Below are 23,802 nucleotides of genomic sequence, written 5' to 3'. Positions count from 1 at the left end.
GTGTCACTCCCTCTGCTTCATCCACCACACAAACAGGACGGGACTGGGCAGAGCCCTGCAGCCCTGGTTGTGAAAGCAGGGGAAGAGAAGCAGGGGGAGGGAAGCAATGGGAGGAAGCAGGGGGAGGGAAGCACTGCTTGGCAGCTCTGCTGCTGTGCTGTGCTCAGCAGCCTTGCAGAGGAGGCCACTGGCCCAGCACCACACCCTGGCCCTCAGCACCACAGCTCCATGGCTTTGAAACCCCTCCAGGGATGGGGACTGCCCTCAGCAACCTGGGCAAGGCCTGGACAACCCTCAAAGCGAAAACTTGTTCCTCCTGCTCAACATTCACCTCCCCAGGGCAGCTCGAGGCCACTTCCCCTGCAGCTGTTCCATGCAGCTCTGCCACTCGAGCTCTGGCAGGAGTGCAGGAGCAGGGCCCGGCCGCCGCCTTCGGCTGGGTGAGCGCCCCCCGGGCAGAGCTCCTCCCGTACTTGGGGGCTGTGAATCGGTGGTGACTGCTCAGGGGCTGCCGAGGGAACCGGGAGCGTGACCGTGACGGCTGCCGGCGCAGCCAGGGCGAGCGCGGGAGCGCGCCGCAGCGCGGCACAGGGACGGCTCCTGCGGGCAGGGCCTCTGCGGGCCAAGCTGCCAGCCCATGGCGGCCACGGGAGCGCCCCGGCCGAGCCGGGCAGGCCTCGCCTCGCCTCCGTCCGCCATGGCCGGGACCGACCCGCGGCGCCGCCCAATGGCAAAGCGCTCCCGAGGTCACGTGGGGCCCCGCACCACTCGCGGCCGGCCGCGGACGCAGCCGCCCAGGAGCGCCCCAGAATGGCGCTGCCGGTGAGAGCGGCCAATGGCGCGGCCGCGCTGCGTCACGTGGCGGAGGCGCAGGGAGTTCTGGGATAGCAGCAGGGCTTGCTGGCCGGGGGCGCGCGCGCCTCTACCGGGACCGCGCTCCGGATGTCTGCGCGTGGGCGCGCGCCCTCCCGCCGCCCCTCCCGCGGGGGCCCGGACGCGGCCTCTGGCTTGCGGTGGGGCTCGGCTCACCGCTTCCCGATGAAGGCCCTGGGGCCGGCCCGGGGGCTGCGCAGCGCCGGGGTGGTGCAGGCTGCGCCCGGGCAGGAGAGCGCCAGGCCTGGCGGGGGCTGCGGTGGGGGCGACCACCCGGGGCTCCTCTCGCAGTGCCCCGTCACGAGTCAGCCCGAGCCGAGCGGCGACCGTGCAGCTCTGGCCAGGCCAGCAGGATGAGGTTCAGCCGGGCCAAGGGCCTCAGGTTGCCCCAGGGCAGCTTTAGGTTGGACCTGAGGAACAATCTCTGCCCCTTGAGCGCTGTCCAGGCCTGGCCCAGGCTGCCCAGGGCAGAGCTGCGGTCCCCAGCCCTGCGGGGGTTTGAGGGCTGTGGGAGCTGCGGTGCTGAGGCCATGGTTGGTGCTGCCCTGGGCTGATGCAGGACTTGATGATCTTGAAGGTCGTCTTCTAACCCAAGCGGCTCTGTGATTCTGTGGGAGGAGGTGGAGGAGCCCCAGGATCCCATTGTGCTCCCCAGTATTTCTAATCCAGGCTTGGAGTCGCAGAGGGAGCTCTGCTCCATCTCTTGTCCAGCAGTTCTGGCTCTGTCTGCTCCTCCCTGTGCCTCTGACCCCACTGAGGTCTCTCCTGGCATCGGCTCGTTCCGATCGACCGCAGCCAGCAGCCAGACCCAGCTCTGGACACTGACCTCAGGGGCCAAGGTCCAGGCAGGAGAGCAGAGAGTGGCAGCCCCGAGGCAGCCTGAGCCAGGCAGTCGTGCCCCAGCACAGCACCATGAGGCTGTGGCTGCTGTGCAGCTTTGCTGCTGCTGTGGCCATCCTGGCTGGAGCCAGCCCTGCTGACTCCAAGGTGACACAAGGAAGAGAGGTTGGTCGTGTGCGGGGTGAGGGTGGGCTGGGCAGAGCTGGGGAGGGGCTGGGCACTGCCAGGCATCTCCCCACCCACGGTGGCAAAGGGGGCTTGCCAGACCCTCTCCTCGGCTCCCTGCTGGCACCTCCCTGCCTGTGCTCGCACTGCCCAGACTTGGGGGTGCCCACAGAGGTGCCAGCCACAGCAGCAGGCTGTGCCAGGGCCGGGAATGTCCTTTCCCTCCGCAGGGGCTGAGCGCGGGGGCACGGCGCTGGCCGCACCGGCCCTGCTCCGGCTGCTTCTCCGTCCTGAGCGAGGTGAGCAGGGCCCCGCCCCGGGCAGGCGGCTGCGGGGACGGAGGGAAATGTGCCGCCAGCTCCTCAGTGTCACCCCCATGGCCGCTCTGCACCCCGGTCTGTCCCGGCAGGAGGCGCGGTCGATGCCCTGGCACGGTGGTGAGGACAGTGAGGGGCAGCTGCGCAGCCGGGCGCCCGTGGAGCCAGCGCAGCCCGAAAGGTCTGGAGGAGCCACGACGTGCCACACGGTGCCGGGTGCCGGCCCCAGCGCTGCCAGGGGTTGGGAGGTCACCACACCAACCTCCTGCTGCGTGTCCCCCCCGGGGTGACGCTGTGCTTGATCCCACAGGACAGAGCCGGGAAGGAGGATGAGGAACCGGCACGAGCCACAGGGTACCCTGGTGGCATCCCGCAGCCGTGACGGGTAACGGCACGGCCCCGGGGGGTCACTGCTCGTCTGCTGGCAGCAGCCAGACCCGGGGACGGGGCTGCCAGACAGCGTGGGGACATCCCAGCAGCCCCCACTGTGTCCTGCGGGAGGTGGTGAGCAGCCGGGCGGCGTGGCAAGGAGCAGTGCCAGCAGAGAGCTGGGGACGTGAACGCCCCCAGGCTGTGCCCGGGGGCTCGGCTGCTCCCTCCCAGCTCTGGGGCAGCTGGAGGGGTCTGCGGGGCACAAGGTCAGCCCCACGGCACCCCCCGTGCCCCCGAACTTCCCGGAGGGGTCGCTGCCCCCGTGCCGCCAAATAAAGCCCGTGAGACGGACGCGCTGCAGGCCGTGCTGGGCGCCGCGGGGCTGCCGCAGCTCCTGCCCCCCCCTTCCGCCCCCGCCCTGCCCCCAGCCTCGGCGCTCTCCCGGCGCCGCTCGCCGTGGGGTCGGGGCCACCGCGTCCCGCCTCCGCTCCTCCCGGCCGCCAGGCGGCGCTGCAGGCCGCGCCAGGCCCTGCCCCGGGGGCGGCGCTGCCGCAGGGCGCGCGGGGCCGGTGGCGGCGGCGGCGGCGGCGGCGGCCATGTCCCGCCGGGGCCCCGCGCAGGTGAGGGCCGCAGCGGGCCGGGACGCGGCCCCGGGAGCGCAGGGAGCCGCCGGGCGGAGCCGCCAGCGCCCCGCGCCGGGCCGGACCCCCGCGGTCGCGCAGCCCCGAGGCGGAGGGGCGCGGAGGGGTCCCCGCGGGGTCCCTTCGGGGCTCTCCGGGGAGGCGACCCTGGGGGAGCGGCTGCGGGCCCGGGGGGTGCCCGGGCGGGGGGCGCGGGGCCGGCTCGTGGGGAGGGGGCCCGGAGGTGCTGGCTCGGGGCAGGAGCAGGAAGGTCCCCTCGGGGCCAGGGGCCAGGGGGTGGGGGCTGGGGGGCACCCCCAGAGTGCTGGTCCCTGCGGGGCTGGGGAGGGCTGGGGGGCCTGGGGGGGCCTTGGGGGGCCTTGGGGTCAGGGCACGGAGGGAGCCCCCCCAGAGGTGCCGGCCCGGGGGCATGGGCGGGGGGGGGGGCAGCCAGTCTGGGGCATGGGGGCCCTACAGGGGCCAGCTGTGGCTGGCGGTGCCGGGGCGCCCTGACCCCTGACCCCCGCCCCTGACCCCTGACCCCCGCCCCGCAGTCCCTGGGCTCCCTCAGGCCGCGGTCGGTGCGGGCGCAGGCGGAGGCGCAGCAGCTGCAGGAGCTGCGCAGCCGGACGGAGAGGGCAGAGCGGAGGCTGCTGGCCTGCGAGAACCTGGTGGGGGAGCTGGGCAGCAACCTGGCCGCCCTGGGCAGCCTCCTGCAGGACTATGGGCAGCTCCAGCAGCGCCTGGACAACGTGGAGAACCTCCTGAGGAACAGGAACTTCTGGCTGCTGCGGCTGCCCCCCAGCGCCCGCGGCGAGGTCCCCAAGGTAAAGGCTGTGCGGGCTGGCTCCTGGCAGCGCCCTGGCGGTGCGGGGGGCAGGTGGGGAGGTGCCCGAGTGGTCCTGAGAGGCTGAGCACTGGTGAGCTGTGGGCCTGTGGGAGCCACCCAGCAAAGAGCAGTGGCCAGCTGCAGCGCAGGTCTGGTGCAGTCCAAGAGGAGCAGCGTGGAGCAGCTGGGTGGCCGTGGGCAGCACGGCTCACAGCCGAGCCCTGGCTGTGGGGAAGGTTCCTTCCCATGAAGATGACTCAAGCTGTGCCCACACTCACTCACAAAAGAAGCTCCCACCCAGGGGTACCCGCAGAAGGGCTCCCCTCACCCAAGAGGGGTAGGGGCTCACTCGAGGGTACATCCAGGACAGCTCCTGGCTCACCAGAGCAGCTGGGGAGAGCTCTCTCAGTCCTGGCAAATTTCCTTGGGTGGACTCTCAATGCAAGAGAGAGTCTCTGGCTCCAGAGCTGCTGCTTCAAGGAGGAGCAGCTCAAACCAGCTCCCTTTGTACCCTGCTGGGTCTGCCCATGGTCCTTTGAGTGAGAGGAGAGCAAGTGTGCAGAAGAGCCACAGGGAAGGCAGGAACCAAAGTGAGCAGGTTCCATACTCAGCCCCAGCAGAGGTCACACCTAACACTGGGGTCAGTTTTGGGTCACTCCCTCCAAGGAGGACATCGAGGGGCTGGAGCAGGGCCAGAGATGGGCAATGAAGCTGGGGAAGGGTCTGGAGAACAGGGCTGGGGAGGAGCAGCTGACCTGTTGGGCCTGGAGAGAAGGAGGCTGGGGGGAGACCTTCTGAGAGGAGGCTGAGCCAGGGGGGGTTGGGCTCTGCTCCCTAGGAACAAGGGACAGGATGAGAGGAAATGGCCTCAGGTTGCCCCAGGGGAGGTTTAGGTTGGACAGGAGGAACAATTTCTGCCCCTTGAGGGCTGTCCAGGCCTGGCCCAGGCTGCCCAGGGCAGTGCTGCAGTCCCCAGCCCTGGAGGGGTTTCAGAGCCCTGGAGCTGTGGTGCTGAGGGCCATGGTTGGTGCTGCCCTGGCACTGCTGGGGCCATGGTTGGTGCTGCCCTGGGGCCATGGCTGGTGCTGCCCTGGGGCCATGGTTGGTGCTGCCCTGGCAGTGCTGGGGCCATGGTTGGTGCTGCCCTGGGGCCATGGCTGGTGCTGCCCTGGCAGTGCTGGGGCCAGGGTTGGACTCTGGGAGGCTGTGCTCTGTGCCCTGGGCTGTGCCAGCTGGGGGCAGGTGCCTGCTGGCTCCTGCCCTGGCAGTCAGCAGCCGCTGTGCCCCCAGGTGCCGCTGACCTTCGACGACATCTCTGTGTACTTCAACGAGCAGGAGTGGGCCCGGCTGGAGAGCTGGCAGAAGGACCTCTACAGGGCTGTCATGAGGGGCAACTACGAGACCCTGCTCTCCCTGGGTAAGAGCTGGGCTGGCACCTGGGGGTGCTGGCTGGGCCTGGCAGCTGCTGAGGGCTGGCTGGGGGGGCTGGAGGCCTGCAGCCAGCAGAGCCTCTCCTGGGGGCTCAGAGCCACACTGCCCTGCCTCCTCTTGGCAGAGGGATGAAAGATGCTTGTGAGGCAAAGGTAGGGAACCAGTGCTGAAGGGAGGGACTTCTGACAGGGGCTTGTGGTGACAGGAGGGGGGACAGTGGCTTTGAGCTGGGAGAGGGCAGATTGAGGCTGGAGGTTAGGTGAGACACTGGAACAGGTTGCCCAGGGCAGGTCACCCAGGAGCACATCCAGGCAGGTTTGGAATCTCCCCAGGGATGGAGACTCCACCACCTCTCTGGGCAGCCTGCTCCAGGGCTCCAGCAGCCTTCAGTTAAAGAAGTTCCTCCTCCTGTTCAGGTGGAACTTCTCATGCCCAAGGTTGTGCCCACTGCCCCTTGTGCTGCCCCTGGGTGCCACTGATGGGAGTCTGACCCCATCCTCCTGACAGCCACCCCTGGAGCACTGGTCAGCACTGATGAGATCCCCCTCAGGCTGCTCCCCTCCAGACTAAAGGGAGGTTTTAGTTCATGCTCTGCACTGGAGCTGCAGCTGTGCTCAGGGGTGGAGCAGGGCCCAGAAAGCAGCAGCCCCTTCCCCATGGGGGCAAGGATCATTCCTTGATGTTTGCACTGCCTGCTCCCCTGGGCTTGGGCAGAGCAGGGGCACCCTGAGAGCCTGGCAGCTCCCAGTGAACCTGCTGCCCACTGCTCCTCTGTCCCATGGGCAGACTATGCTGTGTCCAAGCCTGACATCCTCTCCAGGATGGAGAGGGATGAAGAGCTCTGCATCAGAGATGGTCAGAAGCAGCCTCAGACACACACTGGATACCATCAGGAGCCCCCAGAGCCATGCACCAGGGAGCAGGAGCTCCTGCAGGCACCAGAAGCCATGGACCAGGCAGAAGAGGCTTTGGGAACAGATGAAGTCCCCAGAGAAGCTGCCCCAGGTGAGGCTGGTGTGTGCCAGGAGGAGGTGGCAGTTCTGTCCCAGTTTTGTCAGGAGACCTCCCAGGAGTCTCCTAGAGAAGAACTGCTCTGAGGGTCTGTTGGCTGTGTTGACTAAAACTCCACAGGCACTGGAAGGAGGCTGGAGCCAGGGGGTTTGGCCTCCTCCCAAGCAACAAGAGACAGGACCAGAGGAGATGGCCTCAGGCTGCCCCAGGGCAGGTTTGGGTTGGAGAGTCCTGAGTGCCTCTGAGGGTTGGTTTCATAGAGTCACAGCAGAACAAGCTGGAAGGACCTTGTCAAATGCTCCTGGGAAGAGATACAGACCCACAGCACCCCAGCAGGGAGGGCTTGGAAGGACCTCTGGAGCTCCCCCAGCCCAAGCCCTGCTCCAGCAGGGCACCCACAGCACAGTGCCCAGCAGCACAGTGCCCAGGGGGGGTTGGAAGCTCTCCACACCAGCAGACTCCACAACCTCTCTGGGCAGCCTGGGACAGGCCTCCAGCACCCTCACAACAAACAACTTTCTCCTCCTGCTCAGGTGGAACCTCCTGGGGTCCAGTCTGTGCCCTCTGCCCCTTGTGCTGGCCCTGGGCAGCACAGAGCAGAGCCTGGCCCCAGCCTCTTGTTCCCTTTAGCTCTTGCTGAGCATGGAGAGGATCCCCCCCCGGGGCTGCTCTGCTGCAGGCTCTCAGCCCCAGAGGGAGAAGCTGCTGCACAGACAGAGCCTTCCCCTCCCCTTTGGGCTTTTAGTTCATGTTCTGCTGCTTAGATCTTCTCTGTGGTGCAGCTGTGCTCAGGGCTGGATCCTGCCAAAGGGCAGCAGCACCTTCCCTGTCAGAGCATGGAACCTGCACTCCATACAGCCACAGGATGGGGTGGGTGGAAGAGACCTTGAAGCTCCCAGAGTCCAACCCTGACCCCAGCACTGCCAGCACCAAGCCATGGCCCTCAGCACCACAGCTCCACAGCTCTGAAACCCCTCCAGGGTGGGGACTGCAGCACTGCCCTGGGCAGCCTGGGCCAGGCCTGGACAGCCCTCAAGGGCAAGAGATTGTTCCTCATGTCCTTAAACCTGCCCTGGGGCAACCTGAGGCCAAGTTTGTGCCAGTCTGCAGTGCCAGCTGGGTCTGGGGTGGTGGAGAGAGAGGACCAGAATGAAGGTTCAGCCTGTGCCTAACCAAATGCCCTGTCCTCTGCTCTGCCCCCTGAGCAGACCATGCTGTGCCCAAGCCTGGCCTCCCATCCTGCAGCCAGAGTGGTGAAGAGCTCTGTGTCACTGACAGACAGGAGAGTCCCCAGACTCCCAGCAGCAGCAGCCAGCAGCCTCCACAGCCAGCCAGCCCAGACAGGGGGAGGCCATCACAGAGCAGCATCCCCCCCAGCCAGGATCACCCACAGACAAGCATCAGAGATGGGCAGAGCCCCCCCCAGAGGAGCATCACAGCCAGCCAGAGAGAGGTCACAGAGTGTGAGAAGGCCTTGCAGACACCAGAAGAGGCAGACCAGGAGGAAGAGGTCTTGGGAGCAGATGAAGTCCCCATAGAGGGTGACAAAGGTGAGACCCACAGGTGCCAGCAGGGTTTGCTTCCCGGGGCCATGCCTGTCCCAGCTCTCTCAGGCCTGCCAGCAGTGTCTGGCAGGGGGCCTGCAGCTGACTGTGCCTAGAGGACACCTCCAGGGAAGAGCAGAAGCCTTGGGCTGCCTTTGTCAAGGTGCTGCCAGGGCAAAGGGCAGGGGCTTGTGGCCCTGAGCTCTCCACTGGCCAGCTCCATGGGCCCCTCATGGGAGGTGGAGGGGGAACTGCCCTTGAGCCTGTGCCTGTGGTGCTTGTTCCTGTGGTGCCTCGGTGGGCAGGGCTGCTTTGGGGCTTTTTTGGTGGTGGTGTCTTCTAAATGAAGGCTCTGGCTGGTCCCTGCCAGGGCACCACCAAACCATGGCCCTCAGCACCACACCTCCATGGCTTTTGAACCCCTGTAGTAATGGGGACTCCACCTCTGCCCTCAGCAGCCTGGGCCAGGCCTTGCCAACCCTCCAGGGAAAGAAGTTACTGCTTACACCCAACCTAAGGCTCCCCTGGCACCCCTGGGTGTGACTCCTGAGCTGCAGCTCGCTCTGGCTCTCCTGCATGCCCCCAGCACAGGCCCTGGTTGGCAGCACAGCAGAGCAGGGAGCTGTGAGCTCTCCTCAGCTGCTGACAGCTCCTCTGCCTTTCTCTGCAAACAGAAGCCCCCCTCGTGGTCATGAACAGCCTGACCCTGGGCACAGCAGCACAGCAGCTCTGCAGGGAAGGTGAGCCTGAGGTGGAGGTGGAAGAGGACCCAGCTGGGTCTGACACAGGTGAGTAACCCTGAGCAGGGGGCACCTGGGGCCCTGCAGCTCCCAGCCTGCTAGCAAGCTGCAAATGGGGAGGGGGAAGAGCTTCAGGACTTGGACACCAGGCAGGGGAGGGGGCAGCAGAGTCAGAGAATTGTATCCTTGAATCCTGGGGCCAGCCCTGTGACCCTGAGGACACTGAGGAGCTGGAGCAGGTCCAGAGAAGGACAACAAAGCTGCTGAAGGGTCTGGGGAAAAGGTCTGGTGAGGAGAGGCTGAGGGAGCTGGGGGTTTCTAGGCTGGAGACAGAGGCTGAGGGGAGACCTGGCCCCCTGCAGCTCCCTGACAGGAGGCTGGAGCCAGGTGGGGCCTGGGCTCTGCTCCCCAGGAACAAGTGACAGGATGAGAGGAAATGGCCTCAGGTGGCCCCAGGGCAGGTTCAGCCCTGACAGAGCTGGGGTAGGGGTTGGACTCCATGATCCCAAAGGTCTTCCCCAAGCCCCCTGGTTCTACGATGCCTGGGGGCAGGGGCTCGGTGCTGGCAAGGCATCTCGGTGCTGGCAAGGCAGCTCGGTGCCGGCAAGGCAGCTCGGTGCCGGCAAGGCATCTCGGTGCCGGCTGCCCAGGGGCCCTGGAGCAGGAGAGCCCAAGCTGTGTCGTTGCCTTGCAGAGGAGACCTCACTGCAGAGCGAAGCAGCACCCAGGGAAGCCTCTGCGGTCGTCGGGGTGAAGAAGGAGGAGCCCGAGGAGCCGCAGGAGGCTGCTGCGGCCTCCCCCAGCTCGGAGGGCCAGCAGAGCCCCAGGGGCGAGCAGGCCAAGGCCAAGGGCAAGAAGAGGCCGAGCCGGTGCGAGAGCAGCAGGCTGCTGCTGGGCAGCTGCCGGCGCGGGCACGTGCGGGAGTGGGGCCACCCCTGCACCGAGTGCGGGAAGCGCTTCCGCCTGAAGATCAACCTCATCATCCACCAGCGCAGCCACGCCACCGCCGGGCCCTACGAGTGCCCCCTCTGCGAGCTCAGCTTCCACAGCCCGCACCGCCTGCAGCTGCACCACAGCATCCACATCAAGGACAGGGCCTTCGGGGCCAAGGTCTGGGGCAACGTCCACCCCGAGCTGCGGACGCGGCCCCGGCGGAGCCCGGGGGGCAGCCCCTACGGCGGCGCCCCCGGCCCGGGCGGCGGGGGGCCCTGCGGCGGCGGCGCCTCGCTGGGCCGCGCCAAGGAGGAGCCGCCGGACAGGGGCAGCCCGGCCGCCGGCTGCCTCTCCAGGGCTCCCAAGAAGCCCCTGCTGAAGTGCAGCCACTGCAAGAAGGTCCTGTCCTGCCCCCGCTCCCTGCGGCGGCACATGCGGACCCACGCGCGCGAGCGGCCGCACTGCTGCGGCACCTGCCTCAAGAGCTTCACCCGCAGGAGCCACCTGGAGCGCCACCAGCAGATCCACGAGCGCCAGCGAGCCCTGGGCGCTGCTCTCCAGCCGCCCCCGGCCGGCGCAGGCCCCGCGGCGGCTCCCGCGCCCCGGGAGGGCTCCCCGGAGCCGGAGGCGCCGTCGAGGAGCGGCCGGGGCTGGGCCGGGGCAGCCATCCAGCCCGTGGTCAGGCTGGGAAGCAGGGCAAGGGTCGTGGAGCAATGAGCCGGGAGAGGCGGCCGTGGCCGGAGAGGAAGCGCTGCGTGCCGGCGCCGCGCGCGGCAGGGCGCTGGGGCCCAGAGAGCCCTCTGCCTGCTGGGCTGCAGGAGCCTTCCTGGCCTGTAGAAGGAACCCAAAGCTTGGGTGCCCCCACAGAGAGCCAACCACAGCTGCCTCCAGCGATCCAAAACCACTCTCCTCAGGCTGTGCTGAGCTCGCCCTGGAGCTGCCCTGGCGCCCAGCACCGCAGCAGCAGGAGGATGGAGCTGATGGAGCCCCGTGGGGCTCTGCCCTTCGCTGCTGTTTCTTGACCAAGACACCAGATCAGAGTGTGGCGTCCCCAGGGCACCCTTGGTGTCCTGTCCCCCGCCCTGGTGAGGACCTGAGCCCTGCCTGGGCTGGAAGCACTCAGGTGTTGCACTGAAAGAAATGAATCGAATCACACCGTTCTCTGCTCACAGAGGTGCCCTGGGACCCTCTGCAGTCCCAGCACCGCCCCCTCCCTTCACCCAGGCCCAGCCCATCGGGGCCACCAGCGCCCCCAGGAGTCAACCCCCTCAGGACCAGCCTGCACAGATGGAGTCACTTTATAGATGCCTCAGGGGTGAGACTCCCCCTGAGCTGCAGGAGCTGCTGCCTGGGGGAGGAGCTTGCAGCCCTCCTTGGGGCCTGGAGCTCTTTGGGGTTCAGTCCCCTTCCCCTGGCCCCTCCCTCTCCAGCCCACAGCTGCCCTCCCCTCGAGTCACCTCTGAACCCACCGTCCCCAACCCCGTGAGACGAGTTCTGCTAGCTACCTCAGAGGGCTGATGGAGCAAGGCCTGCCCTGAGGCAGACAGGGACCTGGGGCAAACCAGGCCAGAGCCTGGCAGCTGTGCTGTGTGCTGCTGGGAGCAGGACATGCAGACAGAGGGGGAGAGGGGTCCTGGAGGCATCACTCCTCACAGCAGCTGCTGCTGGGACCCTGGAGTGCAGTTGTCTGCTTTGTGTTTATCACGGAGTGGTCTGATGCAGTGGCCTGAGGTCACCAGGTCCCTGTCCCTCCCCTGGACACCACTTCCCTTCTCCTACTTTTCCATTCCTGGCCACTCAGGAGGTCTGCTGGGCTGCAGTGGTGCTTTGCACACCAAGGAGCTGCCCCACACCGCCCCCCAGCGTGATCCTGGGCCACCTCTATGCCCCCTGGGAGGGACAGCAGTGTCAGAGCTGCTCCTTGGGGGCATACTCAAGGTCCTGCTGCTCCTGTGGGCCCAATTCATCAGCTGCTGTCCCCAGGACTGCAGGGCACTCAGCAGCATTAGCCAAGGAGCAGTGACTGGCAGATGAGTCATCCTCGTGCCCCCAGGGGCACAGTGCTGCTGCCAGCCTGGGGGACACCAGCATGGTCAGTGTCCTGTGGTGATGGCCTGGCAGCAAGGCTGAGCCTGGGGAGAGATCCCAGTGCCCCCCAGTTGGTGGGGGGCGGGGAGGGGCCAGCCTCTGCCTCGAGCTGCTGTGAGTGGGACCAGTGTGCCCTGTGAGGCCCCAGCTGCCCTGCTCAGGTCAATAAACGCTTTGGCTGTAGCTCTGCCTGGTCCTGGGGGGTTGGAGCTGGCACCCTCAAGTGCTGACAGTGAAGGAAGATCCTGGGGGGCCCATGGTGGTCACTGCTGGCAGCTCTGTCCCCACCTTCTGCAGGTGGTGCTGGCCAGGGCCCCAGGAGTGTCCCACAGGGAGAGCAGGGCTGGACCTGAGGCCCTGCAGCCCTCGGGGCAAGGACATTCTGGCTCTCTGCCACTGTCCCAGGCCTTGCTGGACACCCCCAGTACCCCCCAGTCACCTGCACTGGGCCCAGAACCCTGCAGGTGCCACTGGTGGGTATGGCCACCAGGACCTCAGCCCCAGGGGTGAAGCAGCAGGTGTCCCTGGGGGGCTCTCACCCCCCAGTGTCCCCAGCACCTCCTCCCAGGATGCCATCAGCAGTGCTCCCACTGGGGCCTGGGAGGTTGAGCCCTCTGCAGCTGGGGGCTGATAGCCAAGGGGCTGGGCAGGGCTGCAGGCAGGAGCTGCCAGGGAATCTCATGGATGCCAGGTCCTGCAGAGTGGGGCTGGGGTTGGCAGCTCCACAGCCACACAACCATGGACTGGGTTAGGTTGGAAAGGATCTCTCAAGCTCAGCCAGGCCCAGCCCCAACCAGCCTGAGCTGCACTGTGCCAGGCATGGGGCAGTCCCCAGCTCCCTGGGCAGCCTGGGCCAGGCTCTCACTGCCCTCAGCGTCACAAATCCCAGTTCAAACCATCAGCCTTTGCCCTGCTCAGAGGCTGCCCCCAGCTTGCTCAGCTCCTCCAAGCACTGAAGGCCACCAGAAGGTCTCCCTGGAGCCTTCTCTCCTCCAGGCTGCCCAAGCCCAACACAGCCTCACAGCAGAGGTGCTCCAGCCCTTGGGTCATCTCTGTGGCCTCCTCTGGCCACACTCCATCAGCTGGGGCGGCTCCTACCTTCCTATGGGGCAGTGCCAGTTGCCATGAGGCAGTGCCAGATTCCTGCCCCCGCGGTCAGAAGGCAGCTGCCCTGCCCTGTCCTATCCTGCTCCTCCCCAGGGCTCCACCACACTCCTGGCTTCAGCTTCAGGTGAGTCCTGAGGCCTCATCCCAGGGTGACCAACAGCAGGGTGGGAGCCAGGCCCTGCCCTCCCCAGCACAGCTCCTGGTGGCAGCGCAGGGCTGGGAAGCTGCGGTGACAGCAGAGCCGTGGGGCTGCTGCTCCCCTCAGCCGCAGCACCACAGGAGACCACATCAGCCCAGTCCTTTATCTGAGACTTCCCAACTGCTGCCCAGCCACAGCAGCCCTCCCTCAGTCACCTCCACGCCGCCGCTGCTGAAATAACGGAGTCCTGCCGCTCCGTGGCACGGCACAGCCGCTGCTCAGCCCGGGCCCCTTCTCCTGGGGTCTCCTCTGCTGAGCCTCCTCTGCTGCCTTCCAGGCCAGGCTCCTCACCCCTCAGCGCCGTGCCCTGCCCACGTGGCCGTCTCTGTCCTCCTCGCGGCCCAGCCAGTCCAGAGCTCTGCAGCTGCCAGGAGCCCCACGGCATCGCGGAGAGCCCCCCGGGGTCCGGGCAGCCCCACGGCATTGCGGAGAGCCCCCCGGGGTCCGGGCAGCCCCACGGCATCGCGGAGAGCCCCCCGGGGTCCGGGCAGCCCCACGGCATCGCAGAGAGCCCCCCGGGGTCCGGGCAGCCCCACGGCATCGCGGAGAGCCCCCCAGGGTCCAGGCAGCCCCCGGCGCTGTGGGCAGGCTGAAGGTGTTGTGGGCAGCGGTGTGGCAGCGCCAGGAGGCCCGTGGGGGTGGGCACTGCGCATCCTGTCCCCGCAGGCTGCTGCAGCCCTCAGCCTAGCGACCGTCCTGCGCCAGAGCCTTGCAGGAGCCGGGCTGCAGCTGCCGCTCCCGGCCGGGCAGGCCGGCGGCGGAGCCGGGCAGGGCGTGGATCTTCTGGTGGTGGTTGAGGGACTGGCGGTGCCGGAAGCTCTTGCTGCAGCCGCTGCACTGGAAGGGTCGCTGCTGGGTGTGGCGGCGCTGGTGCTCCTCCAGCGACGCCTTCTGGGGGAAGCTCTCTGCGCACTCGATGCAGCGGTAGAGCCGCTCGCCCGCGGCGCTGGCCCTCGGCGGCCGTCCCGCCCAGCCGCCGCGCAGCTGGGCGCCGTGGATGCGCTGGTGCTTCTGCAGGTGGTGCTTCTGGATGAAGCCCTTGCCGCAGGCGGCGCAGCGGTAGGGCCGCTCGCCCGTGTGGATGCGGTAGTGCTTGTTGAGGTTGGACTTCTCGTTGAAGCTCTTGCCGCAGGCGGGGCACTGGAAGGGCCTCTCGCCGGTGTGCAGGCGCTGGTGCCGCAGCAGCGCCGCGTGGTGCGCCAGGCTCTTGCCGCAGGCGGTGCAGATGAAGGAGCCGTTGCTCTTCCGGGCCTGGCTCTGCTGCTGCTGCTGCTCTTGCTGGGCCAGCAGGTTGCATTTCAGCCGCATGCTCTTCCAGTCCCCCAGCGCCGCAGGCTCTGCCCCCGCGGCGCACGGACGCTGCTCCTCCGAGCCGGGCTGCGAGGAAGTCGACTCTGCCGCGGGGTCTGCTCCCGGCGGCACCCCCTGGGGCAGGCCGAAGGGCTGGTCGGTGCCCACCATGCCCAGAACGTGGTCTGTTGGGAAGGGCAGGCCCGGGGCCGGGTGAGCTTCCGCCGGCACCACCACAGGCTTGAACTCGGGCTCGGCGCCGTGGCTGCAGAACTCCCCCAGGGCCTCCCCGCAGCCCTTCTGCTCGTCCAAGCTGGCCTGGCTCTGCCAGGGCACCGGCTGCCCCTGCCCCAGGGGAGCCTCCTCCTCCAGCCTCGCCGAGGCCGCCTGTGGCAGAGTCAGCATTTCAGAGCCTTCCTCCTGGGGCTGCTGCTCCTCTGTCTTGATCACAATCTTCTCACCTGCCGAGAGACTCAGAGTCACTCCTGCCCCGGGAAGCTTCTGAGGTCACACCTCACATCTTGGGTCAGCTCTGGGTCCCCTCACCCCACAGAGGACAAGCTGGGCAGGGCTGTAGGCAGGAGGGGATCCCCCTGTCCACTCTCAGCACTCCCATGGCTGTGCTTGGCAGCTCCATATTCACAGAATCATGGAATGGGTTGGAAGGGACCTCTCAAGCTCACCCAGTGCAAGCCCTGCAGCCAGCAGGGTCAACTGCAACCAGAGCAGGTTGCTCAGCACCCCAGAGCTGCACTGGTGCCAGGGGTGGGGCAGCTCCCAGCTCTCTGGGACAGGCTCCCACTGCCCTCAGTCTCCCCTCAATGTTGACAAGGAGGCTTTTCTGAACTTCAAGATTTGGCCTCAAGGAGGCCCAAATGACAGTGGCTTAAACTCCCAAGAGTTTCTGAGCCTGTGCAAGACTGGGAACGCTCCCTGTGGGCACATGATGAGCTCAGCTGGCCCTGCCTCTAGTGGGACAGCAGCAGCAGCACTGCTGAAGGCAGGCTCCAGTCCCCCTCGCTGTGTGGGCAGCACTGCCACGACTCACCGACACCGAGGTCCTCCTGCACCTCTCCCTTCTCCAGCAGCCCCTGGCTCCTCGGCCCCAGATCCTCCTCATCCTCAGCCCCTAGTTTGGAGCTGATGTCCCCAAGCCCTGGGAAGGAGGCAGTATTAGCTGTTGGTAAGAGAACCCTGTGTTGATAAGGGAGTGCTCTCACACAGTGGGGGCTGTGGAGTGCCCAGAGGTGACCTGGGCTCCAAAAGGAGGGGTCCTGGACTTGTAGGACCCTCCAAAGAAGCAGGCTGCTGCCAGCCAGCCAGCCCACTTACCCCAAGAAGGGAGAGGAGGGCACTCAGCCTTTCCAATTTCAGCCCCAAATAATTAGTGACACAACTCAGCAGCATCTGCAGCAAGCCCCTGCAGCCCCTGCCCCGGTGCTGGGACACAGCTTGCAGGGCACACATCACCTGCAGTCCCCAGCAGGGACTGCTCTCCACCGCGGGGAGGCCTCCAAGTGATCCCACAGACCCTGTGCCAAGTCCTGGGACTCGTGCAGTGTCCCTGCTCATGGGGACAAAGCCTCAGGGCTGGCAGGGATGAATCTTGGCCCCCACTGCTGTGTTGGCAGCAGGAAATGTTCTCCAGGTGCATGGCCTGAGCATGAAGCACAGCTCCTGCCACAACCGAGCCTTACACATGGGCAGGCATCACCTCTTGCTCCCTCTCCTCCACCCAGCCAAGACAGCAACCCCCAAGGGGTTCAAGCCGGATTCAGCCCAGGGGTGACGTGTCTGACACATGAGCAGAGAGAGATCCTCACCAAAAGAGACCACGGCCTCATAATTGCCCTTCATGGCAAGCCTGTAGAGCTCCTTCTGCTGGCTGTCCAAGCTCCCCCACTCCTCAGGCAAATTGGCTGCATCCTCTTCGCACGCCGCCGGCACCTGAAACCACAGCGGGCAGTGGTGGTCTTGGAGCTTCTCCACCTCGGCCAACCTCCCCCAGTCCCTACCACTCCCCAGGGAAGCAGACTACAGGGTTAGGCAGTGTGGGCCCGGAGCTCCTATGGGAAGGAGCTGGGTCACGGGCAGAAGCCAGGGCAGAAGGTGGGTGGGTGAGGTGAGCAGCAGGACCCAAGAGAGCTGAAAATGCTCGTGGGGACTGTGTTCTGCTCCCCACCTTCACCAGGGACAGGGAGGTGCAGGCAAAGCACCACAGCAGCCTTGCCCGTGCTGCTGCCCAACGCTGCAGGTCACTGGCCACAGGGCCACCACCCCATTACCTTGGCCACATGACCCTTAGCTGGGGCTGGTCCCCATCGCCCAGGGCTCATCCTGCTTACATCGGGCTGGTCCCTGCTACTCTGTGCTCACGCCTGTGAGCTGGGGCTCCTTCCTGCCCCCCTGGGGCTCGTCCCCATTACCTTGGGCTGGTCGCCACTGGGCCCCGGCGCGGCCGGGGGTGTCCCGTGCCCGCGGTGCTGGAGCTGCCGCTCGACGTGCTCCAGGCGCCGGGCGTTGTCGCGGAGCAGGGCGGCCAGCGCCGCCCATTTGCGCTCCAGGCGGGCGCCGAAGTCCCGCACGGCCCTCTCCAGCCCGGACACCTTCTTCTCGGCCGTCTCGGCGCGGCCCTCCAGGCTCAGCAGCCGCAGGGCCTGCGACTCCACCTTCCTCTCCACCGCCTGCACCGCCGCCACCACCGTCCACAGCGAGATCTCGGGCACCGCCGACGCCGCTTTCTCCCCCTCGGGGCCGGCACCGGCGCCGGCGCCGGGACCGGGACCGGGACCGGGACCGACTGCGGGGGGCTGCGGCGGGAGCCAGGCCTCGGGTCCCCACTCGGGCTCCTGCTGCGGGGAGGAGAGGGTGAGCAGGCAGAGGGTGCGGGGCCGCGGGACCGGTGCGGCCCGGCCCGGCCCCTCCCCAGCCGCCAGGGCCCCATCCGGGCCCGCCGCCCCCCGTCTGATGCCGGTGCCGGCGTCCCCCGCCCGGCGGCGGCGCCCTCAGCCCGGTGCCGGGGGGTGCCGGGGGGGGTGCCGGGGGGGGTGCCGGGGGGGCAGGAGGTGGAGGGGAGCCGCCGCCGCCCCCCGCCCCCTCCCCGGTACCTGCGCGGGGCCCCAACGGGCCATGGCCGCACGCGCCGCTCTGCCTCTGCCGCCGCCTCGCGGCGCCCCCTGCCGGCCCGCCGCGGAGCCGCACCCGGGCTGGTAACACCCTCCCGACGCCCCCCGCCCCCCGGCTCACGCCGGCACCGACGGTGCTCCCGAGTCCCTGCACGCCCAGGGCTCCTCCAGCATCACTCCCCCACCGCGCCCCACCGGCAGGATCCCACCGGCATTCCCGGCACCTCCGCTCATACATCCCAGTACGGCTGGGAAAGGATAGGCAGGACCGGACCTCCCCCGGCCCCGTGGCCCCTGCGGGGTCCTGCAGTCCCGCGGAACGCCCCCATCACTTCAGCCCATCGGGAGGATCCCACCAGCATTCCCGGTACCCCCTGTTCCCCATGGCTCGCCCCCCAGCATTCCCAGTACCTCCATCCCTTACTGCATCCCACCAGCATTCCCTGCACCCTCATCCTCCTCCACATCCCCACCGGAAGAACTCCTCTAGGACTCCTCAGTACCACCCCTGTCCTCCACCACATCCCACTGGGAGGACCCCCTGCCATTCCTAGTAGCCCCCAAGGCCAGCCAGGGACAGCTGGGCAGGACCAGGACCCCCATTCTCATCCCCACACTGGGATCCTGGCTCCTGCCTGCTATTCCATCCCCGTGAAGCCCCCATGCCCAGTTTTCCCCATCACCCCCCACTCCCCGGCCACATCCCACTGGAAGGACCACACCAGCATTCCCTATCCCCCATTGCTTCCTCACCGTGACCCCAGCAGCATTCCCAGTACCCCCCCGTCCAGCTGGGGACAGATGCCCTGGAGCCGAAGGAAGCTGCACTCCACATCCTGGTTTCTACATCTATTGGTGCTCTCCAGGAAAGAGACAACTGCTCCCGCGTGCCCAGTCCCACTCCCAGTGTCCCCCCGGCACTGGCCGCTCCGGTGGGCCTTGGGGACGAGGAGCCACCCGCCCTGGGGTGTCCTCTGTCCCCACAGGGAGGCAGGAGCAACCAGCGGATGCCAGCCGTGCTCCGGAATTCATCGACCTGCTCACGGCCAAGGCAGAGAGAAGGGAAGTCCCACAGTGAGCTCTGGACAACTCCCAGCTCCCCACCCTGCTCCTCCCACCCCCGGGCCAGCGGCTACACCGCGGCTGCCGGCAGCGGGAGCTGGTCCCTGCAGGGGAAGGGCCTCTCCTGCCGCACGTGGGTCCGCTGGTGGACGCTGAGGTGGTAGCGCCGCTTGAAGGTCTTCTGGCAGATGCCGCACTGGTAGGGCCGGCAGCTGGTGTGGGACCAGTGGTGCCGGACGAAGGCCGAGGCGCAGGCGAAGCTGCGGTTGCAGCAGGGGCAGAGGATGCCGTGGTGCTTGGCGTGGCGGCGCTGGTGCAGGATCAGGAAGCTCTGGCTGGAGAAGTTCTCCCTGCAGTCGCTGCAGCTGTACATGATCTGGGCGGGCGACCGCGGGCACCTGCCGGGGCTGGGCTTCCCCCAGGCGCTCTCGCGGGGGGCGGCGTGGGGCTGGGGGGCCGGGCAGGGTGCCCGGCTGGGGCACTCCTCGCCCTCCGGGGGCTGGCAGAAGCCCTTCAGCGCCCAGGCGCGGAGGTGGCGCCGGATCTTCTTCTTGGCCATGAAGGTGCGGCCGCAGTGGGGGCAGGCGTAGGGCTCGGCGTTGCTGTGGCTCCGCTGGTGGATGAGGAGGTTGATCTTCAGCAGGAAGTTCTTCCTGCACACCAGGCAGGAGTAGGACTTCTCCCGGCAGGAGCTGCGCTGGACGGTGGCCGCTCGGCGCTCCGCCGGCCCTGCCGGGGCGGCGCTGCTGGGATCCGCCTGGACCGCAGCTCCGCAGGCATCTGGCACCTGCCTGCCTGCCACCGCAGGAACGTCTGCTGCCGGCGCTGGGCTGCCCTGCCCTGCATCCTTCACCTTCCCTTCCTCCTCTGGAGCCTGCGAGGCCGTTTCAGGCGCTGCTGGCTTCCTTTCAGTCCCCTCCTCCGGAGGCACCTCCATGGGGATCCCCTCCTCGGCATCTGCTGGAACAAACAGAACCCAAAGCTCACTCTCCCCCTGGATCTGAGGACAAGGCACAAAGGGCTTTTCTTCCACCCCCTCTCCAGCCAGCAGCCAGCTCAAGGGGAAGAAATCCTTCCTCACACTCAACCTAAATCTCCCCTGGGGCAACCTGAGGCCATTTCCTCTGGTCCTGTCCCTTGTTCCTTGGGAGAAGAGACCAACCCCCCCTTGCAGGGAGCAGCAGAGAGCCAGAAGGTCTCCCCTCAGCCTCCTCTTCTCCAGGCTCAGCAACCCCAGGTCCCTCAGCTGCTCCTCAGCAGACCTGTCCTCCAGACCCTTTGTTGTCCTTCTCTGGCCCCTCTCCGGCTCCTCAATGTCCTTCCTGGAGTGAGAGGCCAAAAACTGACCCCAGGATTCCAGCTCCGGCCTCCCCAGTGCCCAGCCCAGGGGCACCATCCCTGCCCTGCCCCTGCTGCCTACATCACTGCTGATCCAAACCAGGCTGCTGGAGGCCTTCCTGGCCCCTTGGGCACTCCCTGGCTCATTTCCACCCATGCTGACCAACCCCTCCAGGTCCTTTTCTGCTGGCAACTCTGCTCCCCAGGCCCAGAGTGAGCCCCAGGCAAACCCTCTGCTGCTCCCTGGGCAGGCCAACAGCTCCTTCAAGCTGCTGGCCCCACCAGGGAGGAGTGGAGGGCTCTGCCCCAGTACCTGCTGCAGGAGGAGGCGATGCACCCCTGTTCAGACTCACTCCTTCATGACATTGTGTGGTGAAAGGGCAGGAGGGGGATGGAGTTGGCTGGCTGAGGTCTGTAGGGACAGCAGTGGCTTCAGGTGGGACCTGTGCTGTGAAGGCAAGAGAAGGGATGGTGAGGCTGGGTGAGACACAGCCCAGGCCCCCTCACACCAGCTGCCTTTGCCAGTCACTTACATGCACTGCTGATCACTGCCACCATGGGGCTGTTCCTGTCCTCTAGGTGCTGAGACTTCTCCTCACACAGTGCCACCACAGGGCTGCTCCTTTCCTCTAGGTGCAGAGAGTTCTCCATGCAAGACTCCTTTATCTTCATCTCCATCAGACCATCACCACTCACACAGCTCAGGCACTCTGGTTCTGGAGAGGAAAATCCCAGCATGGAGGGGCTGGAAGTGACCTCTGGAGATCATCCAATTCAATCCTCCCTGCTCCAGCAGGGCACCCTCAGCACAGTGCCCAGGAGCACAATGCCCAGGGGGGGTTGGAAGCTCTCCACACCAGCAGACTCCACAACCTCTCTGGGCAGCCTGGGACAGGCCTCCAGCACCCTCACAACAAACAACTTTCTCCTCCTGCTCAGGTGGAACCTCCTGGGCTCCAGTTTGTGCCCTCTGCCCCTTGTGCTGGCCCTGGGCACCACTCAGCAGAGCCTGGCCCCAGCCTCTTGCCCCCCACAACTCCTTTAGCTCTTGCTGGGCATTGCTCAGCTGCCCTCTGGGGCTGCTCTGCTGCAGGCTCTCAGCCCCAGGGCTCTCAGCCTTTGCTGCTCCCAGAGCTGCTCCAGGCCCCTCAGCAGTTCCCTGGCTCTCTGGAACTGGGGAGCCCAGAACAGGCCTCAGTCCTCCAGCTGTGGCCTCAGTAGGGCAGAGCTGAGGGTGAGGAGAACCTTCCTCAACCTGCTGCCCACACTCTTCATGTCCCCCAGGACACCATTGCTCTTCTTGGCCCCAAGGGCACAGTGCTGGCTCCTGGGCAACTTGTTGTCTCCCAGCATCCTCAGGACCTTCTCTGTGGAGCTGCTTCCCATCAGTTCACCTCCTCCCCTGTTCTGGTACAGGAGGGAGCTGTTTTTCCTCAGGGGCAGGAGAAGGGCTGGGAGCTCAGAGCATCTCTTCAGCACACAGCAGCTGCTGAGTCAGGGGAAGGCCCCAGGCTGCCAGAGTGTCTCAGTGTCCTCCCAGTCAGACCATCCAGAGCCACCTCGTGGCTGAGGGCAGGGCCCACATCTCCCCCATGAAGCAGCCAGGATCCTGGTGCAAGGTTTCACCCACCTACAGCTGGTGCTGGGGACACATCTTTTGTCTTCAGGTTTGACTCCACTGGCATGCTCAGCTCTTCTCCCTCCATCTGAGCTATGAGGTCAGGCTTGGAGAGGTCACAGTCTGCTCAGGAGCAAGGCAGACATCAGAGGTGAGGGGTGACAACATCACTGTGGATGCACCAGCAGCACGTCCACATAGCCAGGCCTGGCCCAAAACAACCCCAGCTCCAACTCAGGGCAGAGCCAGCACACAGGGAGTTAGGGACAGGGACCAGCACCAGCAGGCAGCACTGCCTGGGGACAGTCTGCAAAGCACCCCCTGGGATGTCTGAGAGCCCCCAGCACCAACAGCCAGACACCATGGAATCCCACACTGTCTTGGCTGGGAAGGGAGCTCCAGAGCTCAGCCAGTGCAGCCCCTGCAGCCAGCAGGGACATCCCCAGCCAGGGCAGGCTGCTCCCAGCCCCAACCAGCCTGAGCTGCACTGTGCCAGGCATGGGGCAGCTCCCAGCTCCCTGGGCAGCCTGGGCCAGGCTCTCACCACCCTCATGCTACAAAAGATCTCTCCCTTCTCCCCAGTCTGACTCTCCCTCTCTCAGCTCAAACCACCACCCCTTGGCCTGGCCCAGCAGGCTCCAAACTCTGTCCCCAGCTCTCTGCTCAGCCCTTGAAGCACTGAAGGCCTCCAAAGCTCTCCCTGCAGCCTTCTCCTCTCCATGCTGCCCAAGGCCAACTCTCTCAGCCTGGCTCCCAGCAGAGGGCTTCCAGCCCTGCCAGCACTGCTGTGGCCTCCCCTGGCCCTGCTGCAGCAGCTCCCTGCCTGTGCTGTGCTGAGGACTCCAGCACTGCAGGTGGGGTCTCAGCAGAGCAGAGGGGGGGGATTCCCTCCATCACATCTCAGTACCTACTGTGGAGTCACAGAAACATTCAGGATGGAGCAGGCTTTCAACAACAAACCCAGCTGGGCCTTTTGGAAGGCTCCATTGCAGCTGCCAGGGCCATGTGTCTGCCTGAACACCCAGCCTTGCCCCCCCTCAAATGCTGCCCCATGAGATCCCCCTCCCTGCCCTGAGGACGCACCACCAGCTCCTCCCCACAGCACGACAATGGGAAGAGATCTGCAGAGAGGTGGAAGAGGCAATTTCTGTGCTGAGGGCTCGGGGAGCTCAGCCTACCTGTCCTCCACAAGGAGAAGCCACTGAGCACTTACTACCCCCTCCTGCATGTACCTGCCAGCCTCTGAGGGGCAGGGAACAGAGCAAATCATCTGAGGGCTGGAGAATTCCCGGGGAAGGCAAAGAGGCAGAAAAGCAACCCCGGGGGAGCTGCCCTGGGCAGGAACGGAGCCTACACAGGGACATCAGCATCTGGTAGTTGTCCTCCATGACGCTGCGGTACAAGTCCCTCTGCTCGTCGTCCAGCTCAGCCCACTCCTGCCTGCTGAAGCGCACTGCCACCTCCTCGAAACTCATCGGCACCTGGGAGCGCAGGGCTGGGGCTGGAGGGGGCTGGAGGGACCCCCAGCCCCGCAAGCAGCCCCACTGGTTTCACCTAGAAGCCACCTCGGGCAACCCTCGGGCAGCTCCCAGCCACTCCACGCCCCCTGAGCGACTGTCAGGCTCCCCCAGCCCCCTCCCCGACCCAGTAGCCCCTAGGTGGCCCCACAGGCTCACTCCCAGCCCCACGAGGGCCCTACAAGTGACCCCCGCTGCAGGCCCATTTCCAGCCCCCATCACCCCACGGATCACTACAGCCCCCAGACACCCCTCAGCCCCGCACCATAGCCCCCCGAAGCCGCGCCTCAGGCTCCCTTCCAGCCCCCCAAGTAACTTCATGGCTTCTCACCAGCCTCCAGCCCTCTCTCAGCCCCACAATGAAGTCACCCCCCCGGCTCACCTCCAGCCCCCATCTCCCCCTAACAACCACCCCCCCCCGGCTCACTACCAGCCCCAGGCCACCCCTCAGCCCCACCGCCGCCCCCTCCTCGCCCCTTCCAAGGCATGCTGAGCTCCCCCCGCTCCGCTGGGTACCGCGGGGATGCGCGGCCGCCAGGGGTGTCCGCTCCTCAGCGCCGCCTCCGCCCGCTCCAGCCGCTGCTCCAGCTCCCGCAGGCGGCCCCGCAGCTCCGCCATGGCCCCGCCGGCGGTCGGGAGGTCTCGGGGCAGCCCAGCCGCGCGGACCCCCTGCCCCAGCGGCCCCGGCACCACCCCGCGCCCGCCGCACCGCGCGGCGCCCTCTGCCAGCCGGGAGGACCGAGCCGCACACCTGCCCGCACCGGTAACCGGGGGGGTCTGCGT

General features: G+C 66.8%; 2 protein-coding genes across 4 annotated transcripts; one reads left to right on the top strand and one right to left on the bottom strand.

Moving 5' to 3' along the window:
* The first annotated feature begins 3,074 nt into the window (after positions 1-3,074).
* Positions 3,075-11,946, top strand: LOC137444782 (zinc finger protein 783-like). Its single transcript, XM_068145760.1, has 7 exons — positions 3,075-3,187; positions 3,742-4,014; positions 5,307-5,433; positions 6,234-6,452; positions 7,667-8,008; positions 8,677-8,790; positions 9,437-11,946. The coding sequence occupies exons 1-7, from the start codon at positions 3,164-3,166 to the stop codon at positions 10,390-10,392; spliced, it is 2,055 nt and encodes a 684-aa protein (XP_068001861.1). The 5' UTR covers positions 3,075-3,163; the 3' UTR covers positions 10,393-11,946.
* A 6,281-nt stretch (positions 11,947-18,227) lies between these two features.
* Positions 18,228-23,790, bottom strand: LOC137444786 (zinc finger protein 777-like). 3 transcript variants are annotated; one of them, XM_068145767.1, is made up of 6 exons: positions 23,536-23,790; positions 22,857-22,983; positions 21,515-21,625; positions 20,418-20,600; positions 20,198-20,332; positions 18,228-19,506 (listed from the first exon to the last, which is right to left on the bottom strand). In XM_068145767.1, the coding sequence occupies exons 1-6, from the start codon at positions 23,635-23,637 to the stop codon at positions 18,617-18,619; spliced, it is 1,548 nt and encodes a 515-aa protein (XP_068001868.1). In that variant the 5' UTR covers positions 23,638-23,790; the 3' UTR covers positions 18,228-18,616. The 3 variants fall into 3 exon arrangements, with proteins under 3 accessions (XP_068001868.1, XP_068001869.1, XP_068001870.1); XM_068145768.1 differs by having other exon boundaries at positions 18,228-19,503; positions 23,536-23,789; XM_068145769.1 differs by lacking the exons at positions 22,857-22,983; positions 23,536-23,790 and adding an exon at positions 22,735-22,846.
* Positions 23,791-23,802: the final 12 nt, after the last annotated feature.

This window comes from Melanerpes formicivorus, unplaced genomic scaffold (genome assembly GCF_026170545.1).
Source record: "Melanerpes formicivorus ecotype bairdi unplaced genomic scaffold, bMelFor1.0.p_v2 SCAF_13, whole genome shotgun sequence".
NCBI classification, from domain to species: domain Eukaryota; kingdom Metazoa; phylum Chordata; class Aves; order Piciformes; family Picidae; genus Melanerpes; species Melanerpes formicivorus.
Note: the sequence above shows the minus strand (reverse complement) of the source record. Positions and strands in the feature narration are given on the sequence as shown.